Source organism: Chelonia mydas, chromosome 1 (genome assembly GCF_015237465.2).
Source record: "Chelonia mydas isolate rCheMyd1 chromosome 1, rCheMyd1.pri.v2, whole genome shotgun sequence".
Lineage (NCBI taxonomy): Eukaryota > Metazoa > Chordata > Testudines > Cheloniidae > Chelonia > Chelonia mydas.
Window position 1 is genome coordinate 276,560,484 of NC_057849.1, and position 19,505 is coordinate 276,579,988.

The 19,505-nt window shown below is 43.7% G+C and overlaps 1 protein-coding gene across 2 annotated transcripts in view; it reads left to right on the forward strand.

Annotated features, from left to right (window-relative positions):
- The window catches only part of PPP1R12A (protein phosphatase 1 regulatory subunit 12A), a 208,000-nt gene extending 204,071 nt beyond the window's left edge, over window positions 1–3,929 (forward strand). For both annotated transcript variants that reach the window (XM_037885953.2, XM_037885960.2), the window contains one exon: window positions 1,502–3,929. In XM_037885953.2, the coding sequence (XP_037741881.1) occupies window positions 1,502–1,588 (87 nt within the window). In that variant the 3' untranslated portion in view covers window positions 1,589–3,929. The remainder of the gene's footprint in view (window positions 1–1,501) is intronic.
- The last annotated feature ends 15,576 nt before the right edge of the window (window positions 3,930–19,505 follow it).

The following is a 19,505-nucleotide window of genomic DNA, read 5'->3' on the forward strand; positions in this document are numbered from 1 at the left end:
ACACTGTGTGGGCAGCCTAACTTTTGAATGCTTGATTTTGCAGGCTTGATGTTCTTTTAACATATGGGGTGGTTGTGTGCACAACTTGCTAACTTTTTTTAAACAAAAAAAATTTTGTTGGAACTGTATTGACTGGGTCATCAGTAGGGTTTGGACATTTAGATCCAAAGCACAGAGCTCTGATGCTTGAGGTAGCTGTTAGCAGAAATAGGCTGTTATCTTCCATGTCGGGTGAGGACACGCAGTTTGCCAAGAGTCTTCACAGGTATTTTCTGACCACAGGTGAATGTGGAGACTGAGAACTCCTGGGATCAATTTCTAATTTCTGTAGGGGAGTGTTCTCTGTAGTGGTTATAGATCCTTGTGATCCTAGCCCATCCTTCCCCTCTGATCCTGTCCCCCTGTCATCCCAGCTCCTGCCCCGCTCCCTCTCTATGCCTGTCCACCCTCCCTCCCTCGTCCGTTGGTTCCTAACCCCCTCTGTGCCTGTGCATCTCCCAGCCTTCCAGGTAACCTTTACTTCTGGCATTTTCTAACTTTTGAGTTTTTGACTTTGCAACCTTAATATTCTTTTAATGTTGTTTTCCTGGGTGTATGTACACTCTGCTACTTGGAAAGTTGAGTGTGGAACCATGGGATGGGTGCTCCGAAGCATAGGTACAGCAGTGGTTGAAGGTAGTGCTACAGGACATGCTGAAGCAGTCTTGCCCACTTGCTCAGGGTTCAGCTGATCGCCATATTTGGGGTCGGGAAGGAATTTTCCTCCAGGGCAGATTGGCAGAGGCCCTGGGGGGTTTTCGCCTTCCGCTGCAGCATGGGGCACGGGTCACTTGCTGAAGGATTCTCTGCGCCTTGCAGTCTTTAAATCACTATTTGAGGACTTCAGTAGCTCAGACATAGGTCAGGGGTTTGTTACCGGAGTGGGTGGGTGAGATTCTGTGGCCTGCGTTGTGCAGGAAGTCAGACTAGACGATCATAATGTCCCTTTTGACCTTAAATTCTATGATTCTATGATCTTATATTGCTCAGGCTGGGTATTATGGAAAGCTGGAACCAATGCAGGAACGAACAGTAATAGAAATGCTTAGCTTTAATATTAAATCTTGATGAAATAATGCAGACTGTTAGTGTAGATGGGCCTCTTGAATAGTAAGAATCAATTGATAACCATCATATTGGTTGTGCACTTGGAAGTAATTAAAACCTTTATAACAATTCAGTCAACATTTCCTTTGCACAAAAGCACCTTGAGCAGGATGAGGCCATTTTTTCCGGCTTCTGAATTTTAGTGCATCCAGTGCTAGCAAAGGAGAACTTATATTCCATAGCCTAATTGTTTCATGCCAGAAGGCCGAGTGCTCTAAACCAGTTTATTACTGAAGGAATTAAAACAACTTTTGTGACTAAAGGTTCTATTTCTGATGACTGCCTTGTCTAGTTTTGTTGCCTTTGTTTTAGGTTATACCAGCAAAATAACCATTGTGCTTCCATTTTTTGATAGATGCTACCAGACTTGAAGGCAGACAACCAGAGGCTAAAAGATGAAAATGGGGCCTTGATCAGAGTTATAAGCAAACTTTCCAAATAAAAAGGTTTACTACAGCAGCAAAATGGTATTGCACATATCTAGTAACTCCAGTGGACCATGGTGTGGCAGTCACTGGAAGCTTGGGAAGATACCTTGGAGACTGTCATTTTCAGATATCCTGCCAAATGCCCTCTTACCTGTGTTCTTTTTATCAGGATCATTGTTTCATTTTAAAGCGCAGCTGCTGAGAAGATAAAATGACTGAGAAATCTTGTTTACAGCTACAGCATATGAGGAAAGTGTTCAAGGCCAGATATGCCTCAGATATTTAACCAGTAAGCCTTAGTTGTACATAAACACTTTTGCATCAATGAAAGCTTTCCGCTCTCACAAAAGACAGTTACTCATGTTGTGCCACAGTTCATAGTTTTTCTATACTCGGTTTTTTCTTTACATCTAAGTTTGGATTTGTGTGTTTGCTTTTAATTATTCATGTACCAGTTTTTTCTTGTACAGTGTTTTCACAGCTTTATCATTTGCAGAGACCACACAACCCTTTAAAATACATCTTTGTGTTGCTAACTAGAGCTGTATTGTCCAACCACCTGGAACATGTTTGGTGGAACGTTCGCTTTCACTGTTTGTGCAATATGCATTTATTTCCTATACAAGATGCTTTAAAGTCCGTTGAAACTAGAGTTATTTTACAAGTCCTGTTTTCTGCCTTTATTGGTCACTTTAATAAAAAAAAAAAAAAGTTTGTAATGAAACATGTTAGATCCTGTAATCTTCACATTCATTTTAGCAGGTACTGAGTGATGCTGTATATATAAATGTGTACTGTTTTGATTTTCAGACCACCACGTGGCATGCTTGAATATACTTCCCTATTGCAAATGTCTGTTACTGCAAATTAGGCTACTCCAGAATAGTGTGTTTAACGAAGTTCATTAATTTTTATGGTAAAATGAATTTACACATTGTACGGAGCCCTATCGTGACAAAAGGTTTGAACTATAAAATACTTTTATTACCTTGTTCCTCCCATTTTTTCAGTTGATAGTGTTCACCATAATAAAAGTTGCATAAATATAACTGCTTCACTACATTTCACATACCTGTATTTATCTGAGTGCTGTCCAAAACTGTTGTGCTAGCCAAAGTAACGTTACTAAATCATTTGAAAAACCTAACCCATTACACTCACCATGTTTATATGCACTGTTATTGCCATGTGAAAAGGCATCTGAGTTGATAGCACCATCCTGTTCAGACCATTTTATACATTTCAGTGGCCTTTTTTAAAAAAAAAGTACTTAAGTGAAGATTGCTTTTGTTAGAAACAAACAGCTTTTATATTTTCACTAAACTATACATGACATCTTATTGGCACATAGACTATTGCCTAATACCACTGAACAGTTCAGCCATTAAAATAAATTGTACATTGTAAAGCTTGTAGTAGCTATTGTATTATTGGTTATTGTATACTATATTAAATGTGAATTTGTACCCCTTCATTTAAAAAGGTCATTGTGTTCTACTGCCTACTTCTTGGGGAGGGGTTTTGTTTTATTGGGGTGGGGAGGTTTTTTGTGTGGTTTTGTTTTGTTTTATTTTTGTTTTGTTTTTTTGGTCAGGGGAACATGTTCTTTCAGTTGATTGGTTTTTTGAAGATGTGAGGTTATGCTCTTACTACCAAGCTCAGGATTCTTGATTTTAAAGGTACAAGGATAGTTTTTGAGATAGCTTGATGTAATTGATCTGTATGAGAGATGGGTCTGAATATAGGGAACTACCATTGTCTTACGCTAACATAAAAGGCAGAGAATTGATCAGTTTGAATGGATGCAACATGTTCAGTTCTGTTACGAGACACTTAGGCATATTCTGGATTATATTTGGTAAAGTTTGGGTGCCTGTGAATGAGTAAATACGTGTTTCTAATATTTTAGTGTTTTATATTTAGGTTATTTATTCTTTATCTAAAAACCGAACAGCTACTGTGCTATATTGATTTTATTGGTAGTACTGAGCAGACCTTGTATCTGCATGAAACTAGTTGCAAAACCCACTCTTTTGGAAAAAATGTATTTTGACATATACAAATAAAATGAATAAAAACTATTTTAAATGTGTGAAAGTTTTACTGAGAATATTTTAAACGATGTTATGAGTTTGGTATTTAAATTCTTCAGTGGGCATTTTTTCATTCATTGCTTTACTTGGATGCAAAGTTCAAGTGCTTTTCAAAGATTGTAATCTAATTGTGATTATTTGCACATCATTGTACATGCACATCTGTAAATGCACCAGTAAAAATGCCATATTTATGCAATCTGTAACAACTTGGACAAATGTTTATATATTTTACATAAACCTGTCTGTATGCAGAACTGAACTGAGAACCAGTTTTTTGTGCTATTACCACAGTAAAATACAACCCTGACTCTATTAGAGTAGCTGATGAATTTAATTGTTTATTCGGGAGCACCAATTCATTTCTCCATAAATATTTTCCTAACTAAACTTTACTGTAGATAAACAAACCCCAAAAGTGAACTGTAAACAAAACACCACACCCTAGCCTGCAAATGACAGAACTTAAAACACAGTTCTGCTTTGGAGGTCTGCTTGCACATTTGGCGCTACTGGAATGGGAAAAGCACTTCATTGCTTGTTGTTCCTGACTGACTAAACTTACTAGAGATGTTGATGGTGCAGTGGATGACATGGAGGAGAAAGGAATTCAAAACAGTAACTTGTATTTTCAATGGACCTGTTCCAGGGTGGGGAGAGAGCTGTGCCAGAGTTACTATTGAACATACATGGAAACAGCTGGTGCTTGAGATTGAGAGCAGCACAGGAATAGGATAGCACGTACAATCCACGGCACCAATTAATGTGGCCATAACACCCAGCAAGGATGGAACCAGAGTCTTAGAAGGAGTGACCATGTATGAGGATTCAGACTAGATAAATAACAAACAATTGGAGGGAGTTGAGAGGCCAGGAGGGAGATCTGTGCATGTAAGAGATTGGGTATCAGTTCCTTGGTTCAATACCTGACTCTGGCTTTTGGCTAGAGAGCTAGAGGACTGAGAATTGGAACTCCTGGATTCTAGTTCCCCTCCCCAAACCACCCTTTGTGCTTTTCCCAATCCCCACCGCACGCACACCATGCAGCCTTCTGCCACTTCCTCCCTGTACCCAAAAAAGACAGGTTAGTTTTCAGTTAACCACCATTCATTTTCCCTTCTGTCTTTGTGCACCCTGCTCTTCTGTTTCCAGTTCTTTCACCTACATGAAATCAAAAAATCATCCATTCCTATCTCACTGAGCTTCTGTTGACATTGTCTGAGCTGGCATACTTCCATGCAAAACTCTGCTTTGTGCTCCAGAGTGTAAAGCCAGATCTGTTCTATCCACATTGCAGACCTACTGGGTCTTCATATTACCTATTCCACCTCATTGTGCAGCAGCTGTTTTTTAAAGAAAAGGGACACCACCATGTTTAGATTAAAGCAAAACAAATGTACTCTTATTTGGAGACAAGGGGTAAGCATTTGTGTTTTCAGTTTATAAACTGGAAAAGTATTTGGGTCAAATCACCACTTTAAACATGGGGGGGGGGGGTCAATTGACCTCTGCATTCATATCTCTGTGAACAGAGGATACCGAGCTTCGGGTATGTCTACTTTCAAGCTGGAGGTGTAAATTCTAGCTTGAGACATACTGTGCTGTGCTCCCTCTGGTTGAGATAGTGTGCTAAGAGTGTAGCTGCAGGAGGGAGGTATGCCCTGCTTATGATCCTGTCTGAGACCCACAGGTATGTACTTGGTGGGAAGCCCTTGCTCTGCCCCAGCTACTCTCCACTTTTAGCACGCTAGCTCAATCCGGGCGAGCAAGGGTGTGTCTCCTCAAGCAGAAATTCCAAATGTAGATCCACTGATCCCACATCTCTCTTTGGGTGTAAGGAAGGGGAGTGCTAACGGCATGGGATCCTCCTTTTTACCTTGCTCCTACAGAAGTCTTCCACATGTCTACTACAGGAATCTGGCTCTACCAAATGGGAGAGCTGCTGTCCCTATCCCTCATAGCTTTGATCAGGAGGCTTCATTCAATAGAGAGGACACTACTTAATTTCCAACAGGGTGAGCATAATCATACATAGGAAATCTCCACGGTGTTGAGAGGAATGAAATGGCAGGGAGCAGCTGTCACACCACCTTAGAAGTTGAGAATCTCTGTAGAGAGGCTTCTGCAAGTGTCCTCAGATCTGTTAGGCCAGTATGCTGAACCCCTATGCCTGTTCTGTATAGGGAGAGGCAGCAAACCCATCTATCAGAACAAGAACCAGTTCAAACATGGAATTCCCTGCCCCGCATTTTGTGTCCCTGGCCTAAGGTTAGTAATGGCATACATTTTATCTTGTTGATTTTTTCATACTTGGCTGACGCTTTGCTCTGAGGAAGGATGTGGTTGTTCACTTCTGTTTGAAAAGGGAGGGCCACTTTAAAAGGTGCCTACATTTTTACTAGATTGAATAATTTCCCTCTCTTTCAGTTGGAGCTTCCGTGTACTTGACTTCATGATGCAGCATGAAGATCGTAAACTTTGTTCTTTTATTACCCGTTTATCCACTTGTCAAACTGGAAGTTGTGCAACAATTTTAATTTCTTTGAAGTTAAGCTTATACAAGTAGGAAAAGCAGCTTTTCTGTTGCACCAAACCATAAAGATGCAATTCACTGTTGGACCAGATGTAAGTACCCAGCCAATACAAAATTGTGTGTGTGTATTATGGAATGTTGTATAATGCTAGGACTCCACCAAATAGGGTTGTGACAATACTCTTAAGAACATAAGGTTTCCAACTGCCCTTTGGGGATTTCTTCTCATCTGTACATAATACCTCTTGAGAGACATGTTACTTCCACAACATCTAGCAATGCTTCCTTTGTGTGTGGCTTAAGAAAAAGACATTCTTCAGTTCTAAGTTAAATTATACTTAAATTCTATAGAACTTTTCTATAAAATTTTATAACCCAAAGTTAGTAGAATACTGCTATTTTTTAAAAATCTTATAAGAATTATCTTTTAAAAAACCTCAATAAAGTGAACTTCTGTAGAACTCTTGGTTACATCTGACATTTATTGGACATTTTCATATGAGAATACCTAGACTACTTTTGGGGGGACAGGGATGACATTCACCTATTTTACGTATTTTTTAAAGGGGGTGGTGTTCACATATACTGAGTTTTAACATCTAGGTTGAGAGAGATTCTGTTTCACCTTAAGCCAAAAACTACAGGTAGTAGGGAAAAGTGTTGTTAAGCACTAGAATTGGCCAGGAAACAGATTGTTGTTCCATAATAGAGTTTTTGGAAGAAAAACTTTTCCATATCTGAACAAGGCCAAAAACTCAATTTTTCATGGAACATAAATCCTGCAATATTTCATTTTAAAACACCCAAACTGGCTCTCCTGGTTCTTCTGTATTTGCTGACTGGCCAATCTGATCAGTTTCATAGCTGTAATTCAGTAGTGGGCCACCATGAAACTGATCAGCATTGTGTCAATTTCAGTCAGCAGCTGCTTGGCCTTCCAGGGGTTTTCGTTTCCAGGCAGCCTCACCATGCTGCCTGCTTTAGAGTTAGGGACCCTAAGGCTACCTGACACCTCCACCCCACCCTCCAGCTGCCAAACTCTCAGGGGAGCTAGCTCCCAGGCTGTGGAAGTCAGGCAGCCCATGGAGCCAACTGGCATAAAAGTCTGGAAGCCCTGGGATCCCCAACTCCAAGGCAGTCCTTCAGCTGGGCAGCTGAACAGATGGTTAGTCAAACTGATAGGAAACCAGGCGGGTTTCAAAATCTTCTAATGTTCTGTTGGAAGATTCATTGAAATCTACAGGATTCCACAAAACCTCTTGGTTTTAACTAATGGGCACTTTCCAATACAAAAATGTTCTGCTGGAAAATTTCCAGTGAGCTTTATTAAGCAGGTGTCTTTTGCATTTGTCTTGCTTGCCTGAGCAGTAGCTGGTATTTGGTAGCAAATAGCTGCACCTGTATCCTGCTCAAAATTAGACTGATTTCTGTTTTAGTAGTAGAGTTTAGAGTAGTCGTGTACAGCAGCCCCAAAAGTGCATAGATGATAGGATTTAAAAACATTCCTAATGAATCGCTTACCCACACAAACAAAACTGCTGCCATGCTGATTAAATCATCTGCTATTCTTGCTTATGTCAGCACCTCCCCTTTTTGCTGCTTTTACTGATTAGATATGGAAAGTATGTAATCTTCAGAAAAAAAGAAAACTAGGGTTTGAGGGTTTTTTAAGTTGGTCACGTGTTGGATGTCTAACGTTTCTATCTGTGGATAATTATAGCAGGGACCAAAGCCTCACATTCCAACTTTGTAATTATTTCAATCCTCTTTACTTAGTTGGCCCTTACACTTTTGCCTTGCAGACTTAGTGAAGCTTATCAAGAACAGTTAGGCAAGGCAGCACAATCCATCTCCCAAAGGATTGCTTCCCTGTGTTACATGCCAGCAAGCCCAGGCCAACACAAACTTGCACTGTTTGTTTTTGCTAAAAAAATAATTAATTTGAAAAAACACCTTGGAAAAACAGTGAGAAAGGGGAGAGGAGGCAGAAGAGAAGCAGTTTCTTTCCTGGGAAGAGATGTTTCCTGGGAAGCCAAGTTTCAAACTATTTCTCACTTAGTCTTAAATATGCTTTATTCTGCACTTAAAATATACTGCAGACATAACTGGACAATAGATGTGCCTGCTTATTCCTTCAAATATTAAATAACTCCGCAAAATAAGTGTTTAATCAGGAAAAAAAAGCACCTTCCCCTTCATAATATTTAGTGAACAGAAACTTCAGACATCTAACAGGTGACAGCACTTCAAGCAAACCCTAAACCAAGGGTTCTCAAACTGGGGTTGTGAGGTTATTACACGGAGGGTCACCAGCTGTCAGCCACCACCCCTAAATACTGCTTCTCCTCCAGCATTTATAATAGTGTTAAACATAAAAAATGTGTTTTTAATTTATAAGGGGGGGGGGTTGCATTCAGAGGCTTGCTGTGTGAAAGGGGTCAGCAATGCAAAAGTTTGAGAACCACAGTTCTTTCCTCATCTAAAGGATACATACTTTCCATGTGTAACCAGTAATAGGAGAAAAATGGGGAGCTCTAGGTCCCCTGAAAATTAAAAGATCATTGACACCTATTTTATTAAATTAGAAATCTAAAAAGTCAATCCAGTCAGCTCAATCCCACAACACAAATAACTTTTATAATTAGAGCAACATCCACGTTCTCTCATCCTGCCTCCAAGATCTTCTCTCCTTCCCTCATTCTCCCCATAAAGCTGGGACTTTGCTCACCACCCTGAAGGCCAGTAAATTTGGTCTATTCTGAACCGAGGAAGAGAATGTATCTGAGTGTCAAGCATCCTACACGCAGAATGCCTCTCCTAAACCAAGCTTAAGTGCCTTGCTGATTCCAACTGCAACAGCATGGCATAGTTTGGAGAAGCAGACTTTTGGACCATCAGGTTCCAGATCATGAAAGCTAGAACAAAACCCCTTTGTTTCTAACAGGCAACCACTGTGAATTATGGAGCCCTAGTGATGTGCTTTCAGTGGTGGCCTGCTGCATTCTGTACCAGCTTCAGTGTTTTAATGGATTTTAGTTATAGTACCATATAGAATGCATTACAGTAGCCTAATCTTAGAGTGAAAAGGGCATGGATGATGTCTGTGGAAATCGCTCTGAACTGAGAAGGCTGTAGTTTTCTGGCCACAGTTAGATTGGAGAAGGATTTTTATAATTGAAATCAACATTACTGATAAATCAAAGTCTGAATCTCACTCCCAAACATTGTTTGCCTATGCATCACATGGAGCTTCATCTAGTCAAAAACGTTAACTTACCCAACAGCATAGGATTATTTTCTAACATTCTTTGAAAATGTGATCTTTCACAGCCTCTGAACATCTGTTTTCAAGATCCCTGTGTTAATGACTCCATACCTGGGCTCCTTGGTAAGATTAAAGTCTCTCTGCTTTTCTAATATCAGAGATGATTCATTTCTGATTGCTAAGATGATATGCAACTAAGACAGAATTGGAAATGCACAAAGCAGTGAAGTTCATTGTGCGGTTCCTTCTTGACTGACAAGTCTATTCATTAATTCAAGCAAGGAGCTTTTTTCTGACAGCTATTTGACTTTACCTTCCCATTTCTTGGAAGAATTAGTGGATGGTATAAATTTCTTATCTCAGGAATGGACCTGTCAATCAGACAAAAGCAAGAAAGGGACCAACCCTCAAGTCTGATAATCAAAATAACCCAACCCTCCTCCTACAACTTGGATCCCACACTTTAAAAACGCTGATGGGATGACTTTTGCTCATCTGTATTAAGTTTATCCAGTTGTAGACCTTGCCTCTAAGCCAGTCATTCCTCTCTCCATCATTAGTAATCATACAGACTATTTTAGTCTATGGCTAGTAAAAATGGGCCAGCAGCTAGTGCTAGCGGTGATTAGCTCACAGTACAGCAGTAGAACTAATATGAGAGTTATCCTAACTGTTTGGATGTGTTTGCTTTGTCATGGGAGTTGAAGAATCTTTTTGATGCTCCCACCAGTGAAACGAGAGTGTGAGTACCAACCTCAGGGTGGAAAGTAAAACACTGACAGCATAAACCCCAAACTGGTCATGAGTTTTAAACTTAAGTTCCACTAACCAACTCCTCAGGCCCATTAACAGCCTTAAATAGAGTCAAAGACAGTACCCTGGGATACCCCAGTTTGTGTTGTCACCAGATGAGCATATCTCTGTGATAAATGTGCCTTAACACCAAAATCACAGATTACTGTCCCTTAACCCCAAATGTCCCTTAACACCAAAATTCAGATTACTTCTAGTCCCAAAGGACCAGTTACTTACCCCAGGTCAATTGCACTTTAGAGTTCACACCAAGGATAATGCTTGCCACCAATTCTGTAATAAACTATATGAAGATTTAGTAATTAGGAAATGGAGACTAGAGAATTATTTACAATGTTAAAGCAAGTGAATATGGGCACACAAATGAGCTACAGCCCTAAATTTTAAAAGGTAATAGAGGTTTCTATAATCAGCAAGCTTTATTTGTCCTTTAGGGTTACCCCAGGCTAAGCAGCTGGGGATCTCTTTCTTATGTTTAGGAAGCTCCTTGTCCACAGCCCCCCGCAAGCAACATAGAGATCCTTAGTTCCCTCCTGCTATGTGCTCTCAGCTGCAAACTCAGATGATGGGAGGAGTCCACTGGCATGATTCATCTTCACAGGTAGGAGAGCAGAACAACAACACAAGTCTTTAATCCTTTTGTTAATGATTTCTCAATCCACAGGTAGGGAGTTTCCAGTTGTAAGAGCCAGTGGTAGCCTGGCTGATATCCATGGGTTTCTTCTTTTGGGAGGGGCATAACCATTTCCAGAGAAGAGCAACTCTTCCCACTAATTAATGCCCCTCTCCTGTATGGTGATTCTTACAGTCATGAGGCTCACATTATATCCACTCAGATATTACATTACACTATGTAATATAGATATTACAAGTAAGATTAATGCATTCAGCAACTCACAAGCATCCAAAAAGATTCTAAACACTTCCTTATAATTCTAATACCTATCCTATCAATATTAACCCACAAATGAGCCAGAAAGATTTCAGCTATACATATAAAATAACGGGGTCTAAATTAGCTGTTACCACTCAAGAAAGAGATCTTGGAGTCACTGTGGATAGTTCTCTGAAAACATCCACTCAATGTGCAGCGGCAGTCAAAAAAAGGAATGGAATGTTGGGAATCATGAGGAAAGGGATAAATAAGACCGAAAATATAATATATTGCCTCTATATAAATCCATGGTATGCTCACATCTTGAATACTGTGTGCAGATCTGGTCACCTCATCACAAAAAGGATATACTGGAATTGGAAAAGGTACAGAAAATGGCAAAAAAAAATTATTAGGGATATGGAACAGCTTCCATATGAGGAGAGATTAATAAGACTTGGACTTTTCAGCTTGAAAAAGAGATGACGTGTGTGTAAGATAGAGGTCTATAAAATCATGACTGGTGTGGAGAAAGTAAATAATGAGGAGTTATTTATTCCTCCTAACACAATAGGCAGCAGGTTTAAAATAAAAGGAAGTATTTCTTCACACAACGCATAGTCAACCTGTGGAACTCTTTGCCAGAGGATGTTGTGAAGGCCAAGACTATAACAGGGTTCAAAAAAGACCTAGATAAATTCATGGAGGATAGGTTAATCAATGGCTATTAGCCAGGTTGGGCAGGGATGGTATCATAGAATATTAGGGTTAGAAGAGACCTCAGGAGATCATCTAATCCAATCGCCTGCTCAAAGCAGGACCAACACCAACTAAATCATCCCAGCCAAGGCTTTGTCAAGCCGGGCCTTAAAAATCTCTAAGGATTGAGATTCCACCACTTCCTAGGTAACCCATTCCAGTGCTTCACCACCCTCTGAGTGAAATAGTGTTTCCTAATATCCAACCTAAACCTCCCCCACTGCAACTTGAGACCATTGCTTCTTCTGTCATCTGCCACCACTGAGAACAGCCGAGCTCCATCTTCTTTGGAACCCCCATTCAGGTAGTTGAAGGCTGCAATCAAATCCCCCGACACACTTCTCTTCTGCAGACTAAATAACCCCAGTTCCCTCAGCCTTTCCTCATAAGTACTGTGCCCCAGCCCCCTAATCATTTTGGTTGCCCTCTGCTGCACTCTCTCCAAATTGTCCACATCCCTTCTGTAGTGGGGGGACCAAAACTGGACACACTACTCCAGGTGTGGCCTCACCAGTGCCGAACAGAGGGGAAAATCACTTCCCTCGATCTGCTGGCAATGCTTCTACGAATACAGCCCAATATGCCGTTGGCCTTCTTGGCAATGAGGGCACACTGCTGACTCATATCCAGCTTCTCGTCCACTGTAATCCCCAGATCCTTTTCTGCAGAACTGCTGCTTAGCCGGTTGGTCCCCAGCCTGTAGCGGTGCAAGGGATTCTTCCTTCCTAAGAGCAGGACTCTGCACTTGTCCTTGTTGAACCTCATCAGATTTCTTTTGGCCCAACCCTCCAATTTGTCTAGGTCACTCTGGACCCTATCCCTCCAGGGTATCTACCTCTCCCCGCAGCTTAGTGTCATCTGTGAACTTGCTGAGGGTGCAATTAATCCCATCATCGTTGTTAAAGATGTTGAACAAAACCGGCCCCAGGATCAACCCGTGAGGCGCTCCGCTTTATACCTGCTGCCAACTAGACGTCGAGCCGTTGATCACTACCCACTGAGCTCAACAATCTAGCCAGCTTTCTATCCACCTTATAGTCCATTCATCCAATCCATACTTCTTTAACTTGCTGGCCAGAATACTATGGGAGACCATATCAAAGCTTTGCTAAAGTCAAGATATATCACATCCATCGCTTTCCCCATATCCAGAGAACCAGTTATCTCGTCATAGAAGGTAATCAGGTTGGTCAGGCATGACTTGCCCTTTGTGAATCTATGTTGACGTGATCACCTTCCTCTCCTCCAAGTGCTTCAAAATGAATTCCTTGAGGACCTGCTTCATGATTTTGCCGGTGACTGAAGTGAGGCTGACCGGTCTGCAGTTCCCTGGGTTCTCTTTCTTCCCTTTTTGAAATATGGGCACTCTATTTGCCTTTTTCCAATTGTCCGTGACCTCCCCCAATCACCACAAATTTTCAAAGATAATTGCCAATGGCTCTGCAATCACATCAGCCAACTCCCTCAGCACCCTTGGATGCATTAGATCTGGACCCATGGACTTGTGCACGTCCAGCTTTTCTAAATAGTCCTTAACCTGTTCTTTCACCACTGAGGGCTGCTCACCTCCTCCCTATACTGTGCTGCCCAGTGCAGCAGTCTGGGAGCTGACCTTGTCTGTGAAGACCGAGGCAAAAAAACCATTGAGTACTTCAACTTTTTCCACATCATCTGTCACTATGTTGCCTTCCCCATTCAGTAAGGGTCCCACACTTTCCCTGATCACCTTCTTGTTGCTAACATACCTGTAGAAACGCTTCGTTACCCTTCTCATCCCTTGCTATCTGCAACTCCAGTTGTGCCTTGGTTTTCCTGATTATACCCGTACATGCTCTAGCAATATTTTTATACTCCTCCCTAGTCATCTGCCCAAATTTCCACTTTATGTAAGCTTCCTTTTGGAGTTTAAGATCACTGAAGATTTCACTGTTAAGCCAAGCTAGTCGCCTGCCATATTTGCTATTCTTTCTGCACTTTGGGATGGTTTGTTCCTGCGTCCTCAATAAGGCTTCTTTAAAATACAGCCCACTCTCCCGGACTCCATGTCCCCTCATATCAGCTTCCCAGGGGATCCCACCCATCAGTTCCCTAAGGGAGTCAAAGTCTGCTTTTCTGAAGTCCAGGGTCTGTATTTTGCTACTCTTCTTTCTTTTTTTTGTGAGGATCCTGAACTCAACCATCTCATGGTCACTGCTGCCTAGGTTGCCACCCACTTCTACTTCCACTACCAATTCTTCCCTGTGTGTAAGCAGCAGACCCCTAGTCAGTTGTTCCAGCACTTGTACCAGAAAGTTGTCCCCAACACTCTCCAAAAACTTCCTGGATTGTCTGCATTGCTGTATTGCTCTCCCAGCAGATGTCAGGGTGATTGAAGTCCCCCATTAGTACCAGGGCCTGTGATCTGGAAACTTCAGTTAGTTGTCCGAAGAAAGCCTCGTCTACCTCATCCTTCTGATCTGGTTGTCTATAGCACACGCCCACCACGACATCACCGTTGTTGCACTCACTTCTAAACTTAACCCAAAGACTGTCAACAGGCTTTTCTCCAGTTTCAAACTGGAGCTCTGGGCAATCATACCACTTTCTGTTACAGCTCTGTTTGCCAGAAGCTGGGAATGGGCAACAGGATGGATCACTTGATGATTACCTGTTCTGTTCATTCCATCTGAAGCACCTGGCATTGGACACTGGGCTGGATGGACCTTTGGTCTGACCCAGTATGGCCATTCTTATGTTCTTATGTATCTGTCACTGTTCAGTTGAGACATGGGGCCCTTGGCATTATCAAAAATTGTTGCAAGATCCACACAGTCTACACATCAATAAGGATTAGAAAGGAAAAGTCAGTATTTGCTCTAGTTGAACAGACATACGGGGCCTAATTTCTCCCCCAATCCAACCATTGTGGACAGAGCCTCTGTCTGGATCCTCTCCCATCCCATGCGAGGAAGAGGAGTCAGCTGCTTCTGCCACACAATTGCGTGTAACTTCTTCAAAGGAGATCCTTCAGCAGGGTCAGGACTCCATAGCACAGAAGGAGCCCTGGTCTACACTATGAGTTTAGGTCAAATTTAGCAGCGTTAGATTGATTTAACCCTACACCCATCCACACGACGAAGCCATTTTTCGACTTAAAGGGCTTTTAAAATCGATTTCTATACTCCTCCCCTGACGAGGGGATTAGCGCTGAAACTGACCTTGCCACGTCGAATTTGGGGTAGTGTGGAGTAGTGTGGTCACAATTTGACGGTATTGGCCTCCAGGAGCTATCCCAGAGTGCTCCATTTTGACTGCTCTGGACAGCACTCTCAACTCAGATGCACTGGCCAGATAGACAGGAGAAGGCCCACAAACTTTTGAATCTCATTTCCTGTTTGGCCAGCATGGCAAGCTGCAGGTGAGTGTAGATCTCATCAGCAGAGGTGACCATGATGGAGTCCCAGAATCGCAAAAGAGCTCCAGCATGGACCGAACGGGAGGTACGGGACCTGATCGCTGTATGGGGAGACGAATCTGTGCTATCAGAACTCCGTTCCAAAAGACGAAATGCCCAAACATTTGAAAAAATCTCCAAGGGCATGAAGGACACAGGCTATAACAGGGACCTGCAGCAGTGCCATGTGAAACTTTAGGAGCTCAGGCAAGCCTACCAAGAAACCAGAGAGGCAAACGGCTTCTATGATGAGCAGCATGCCATTCTAGGGGTGCAGCCACCACTACCCCACCCCTGTGCTTTGACTCTGTCAGTGGATTATCACACAACAGGGATGTGCATTTTGGGGATGAGGAAGATGAGGAGGAGGTTGAAGATAGCGCACAGCAAGCAAGCGGAGAAACTGTTTTCCCCGAGAGCCAGGAACTGTTTCTCACCCTGGACCTGGAGCCAGTACCCCTCGAACCCACCCAAGGCTGCCTCCTGGACCCACCAGGTGGAGAAGGGACCTCTGGTGAGTGTACCTTTGTAAATATAATACATGGTTTAAAAGCAAGTGTGTTTAATGATTGATTTGCCCTGAAGACTTCGGATGCATTTGCGGCCAGTACAGCTACTGGAAAAGTCTGTTAACGTGTCTGGGGATGGAGCAGAAATCCTCCAGGGACATGTCCATAAAGCTCTCCTGGATGGTAACTCCTCATAGTCAGCTGGTTGAAATAGAGTAATTTTATTAAGGGGACATTCAGAGGTGGCCGTTCCTGCTGGTCTGTGTGCTTGTGGCTGAAAAGAAATATTCCCCGATGTTATCCATGTGGTGGGGGGAGGGGTGAAGCGATCATCCCAGAGAATTGGGTGTGTGTGGGGGGGTGGCCGTTCCTGCTGGGCTATGTGCCCGTGGCTGAACAGAAATCTTCCCTGCTGTTAGCCACGCAGTGGTGGGAGGGGTGAAGAGATCATCTCAGAGAATTGGGGGTGTGTGTGGGGGGGGGTTTAACCGCAGCCCCTCCTTTTAAATTGCAAACCCATTTTAAATGGCCAATCCAATGGCTGCTTGGTATGGGAAACCATTCTCACATGTTCTGAAGGTTAAAGAAGCTAAAAGACTGTGGCTTACCATGGCTGCCTGCAAGTTGAATTCTGTTGCCCGGCCCTGTGTGTGTGATCTCTCACACCAAACTGGCAGACCTTTCATATTAGAGGCAAAATGCGACCTTGTACTGAAAGCACATGTGCTATGTAATGTTAACAGCAAGGTTCACCGTGAAAGTCTACCCATTGTTCTCTAAAATGTGTCTTTTTAACGACTACTCTCCCTTTTTTCCCCTCCCACAGCTGCAAATGTTTCAACACTCACACGATCATCTCTGTCCCAGAGGATAGTGAAGATTAAAAGGCGAAAAAAAGTAATCGCGATGAAATGCTCTCTGAGCTCATGCAGTCCTCCCACACTGAAAGATCCCAGCAGAATGCATGGAGACAAGCAATGTCAGAGTCCAGGAAAGCACAATATGAATGCGAGGACAGGTGGCGGGTTGAAGATGACAGGTGGCGTCAGCTTGCTGACAGAAGGCAGGAGGCAATGCTGAGGCTACTGGAGGATCAAACTGATATGCTCCGGCGTATGGTTGAGGTGCAGGAAAGGCAGGAGCATAGACTGCCGCTACAGCCCCTGTGTAACCAACCGCCCTCCTCCCCAAGTTCCATAGCCTTCTCACCAAGACACCCAAGAACGTGGTGGGGAGGGGGCCCTCCAGACATCCAAACACTCCACCCCAGAGGACTGCCCAAGCAACAGAAAGCTGGCATTCAATAAGTTTTAAAGTGCAGTGTGACCTTGTCTTTCCCTTCTCCCCCATCCCTCCTGGACTACCTTGGCAGTTATCCCCCTATTTGTGTGATTAGTTAATAAAGAATGCATGAATTTGAAACAACAATGACTTTATTGCCTCTGCAAGTGGTGATCGAAGCAGGGAGGGGAGGGTGGTTGGCTTACAGGGAAGTAGAGTGAACCAAGGGGGCAGGTGTTCATCCAGGAGAAACAAACAGAACTTTCACACCGTAGCCTGGCCAGTCATGAAACAGGTTTTCAAAGCTTCTCTGATGTGCACCGTGCCCTCCTGTACTCTTCTAACCGCCCTGGTGTCTAGCTGTGTGTAATCAGCGGCCAGGCGCTTTGCCTCAACCTCCCACCCCGCCATAAATGTCTCTCCCTTACTCTCACAGATATTGTGGAGCACACAGCAAGCAGTAATAACAATGGGAATATTGTTTTCGCTGAGGTCTAACCGAGTCAGTAAACTGCACCAGCGTGCTTTTAAACGTCCAAATGCACATTCTACCACCATTCTGCACTTGCTCAGCCTATAGTTGAACAGTTCCTGACTACTGTCCAGGCTGCCTGTGTATGGCTTCATGAGCCATGTGAGCAAGGGGTAGGCTGGGTCCCCAAGGACAACTATTGGCATTTCAACATCCCCAATGGTTATTTTCTGCTCTAGGAAGAAAGTCCCTTGCTGCAGTTGTTGAAACAGACCAGAGTTCCTGAAGATGCAAGCGTCATGTACCTTTCCCGGCCATCCCACGTTGATGTTGGTGAAATGTCCCTTGTGATCCACCAGTGCTTGCAAAACCATTGAAAAGTATACTTTTCGGTTTATCTACTCGCTGCCTTGGTGGTCCAGTGCCAAGATAGGGATATGGGTTCCGTCTATCACCCCACCACAGTTGTGGATGGCTTTGCTGCAATGGGATTCCCTTATGACCTGCACATTTCCCACAGTCACTACCCTTGATAACAGCATCTCAGTGATTGCGTTGGCTACTTGGATCTCAGCAGCCCCCACAGTAGATTTGCCCACTCCAAATTGATTCCTGACTGACCGGTAGCTGTCTGGCGTTGCAAGCTTCCACAGGGCTATTGCCACTCGCTTGTGAACTGTGAGGGCTGCTCTCATCTTGGTATTTTTGCGCTTCAGGGCAGGGGAAAGCAAGTCACAAAGTTCCATGAAAGTGCCCTTACACATGCAAAAGTTTCGCAGCCACTGGGAATCGTCCCAGACCTGAAACACTATGCGGTCCCACCCGTCTGTGCTTGTTTCCCGGGCCCAGAAACGGTGTTCCACAGCATGAACGTGCTCCATTACTGCTATGATGTCCAAATTGCTGGGGCCCGGACTTTGAGAGAGTCTGGGTCCATGTCCTCATCACCGCGCTGCCATCGCTGCCTCGCCTGCTTTTGCAGGTTCTGGTTCTGCATATATTGCGGGATAACGTGTGTGGTGTTTACAACGCTCATAACTGCTGCGGTGATCTGAACTGCCGTGGTATCGCGTCTGCAGGAGAGCAGAGTGGCAGCGGAAGCGGCGCGTGGATGATGATGCTGACAGCAATATGGCGCCTGCACTGGAAAAAGGCGTGAAATTGTTGGCTGTTGCTTTCACGGAGGGAGGGAAGGAGGGAGGGGGGAGCAAGGGGTAGGCTGGCAGCAGACGGTTCAATACGACTGCTAGCTGTCGTCATCTCCTGGGTGCTCGCCAGCAGATGGTGCAGAACGACTGTAGCCATCATAGTTTCCAGGCAGACTGAATCTCCATAAGACGAAACTTAAGAAGAGAATGACCTGGAGTCACTCCCACTTACGTCCAGGCGCCCCTGACAGACCTCACCGAGGTTGGCCAAGAGCACCCAGGAGACAACAATGATGACGGTGGTGGCGGCGGCTACCAGTCGTACTGCACCATCTGCTGCCACAAGGCAATGAGCTGCTGCTGTGTAGCAATGTAGTCCCGCTTCTGCCAGCACCCAGGAGATGTACAGTGATGGTGAGCTGAGCGGGCTCCATGCTTGCCGTGGTATGGCGTCTGCACAGGTCACCCAGGAAAAAAGGCGCGAAATGATTGTCTACTGTTGCTTTCATGGAGGGAGGGAGGGCCTGATGACATGTACCCAGAGCCACCCACGACAATGTTTTTGCCCCATCTGGCATTGGGAGCTTAACCCAGAATTCCAATGGGAGGCGGAGACTGCGGGAACTGTGGGAAAGCTACCCGCAGTGCAACGCTCCGGAAGTCGAAGCTAGCCTCAATACTGTGGACACACTCTGCCGACTTAATGGTCTTAAGTGGGGACACACACAATAGACTGTATAAAATCGATTTC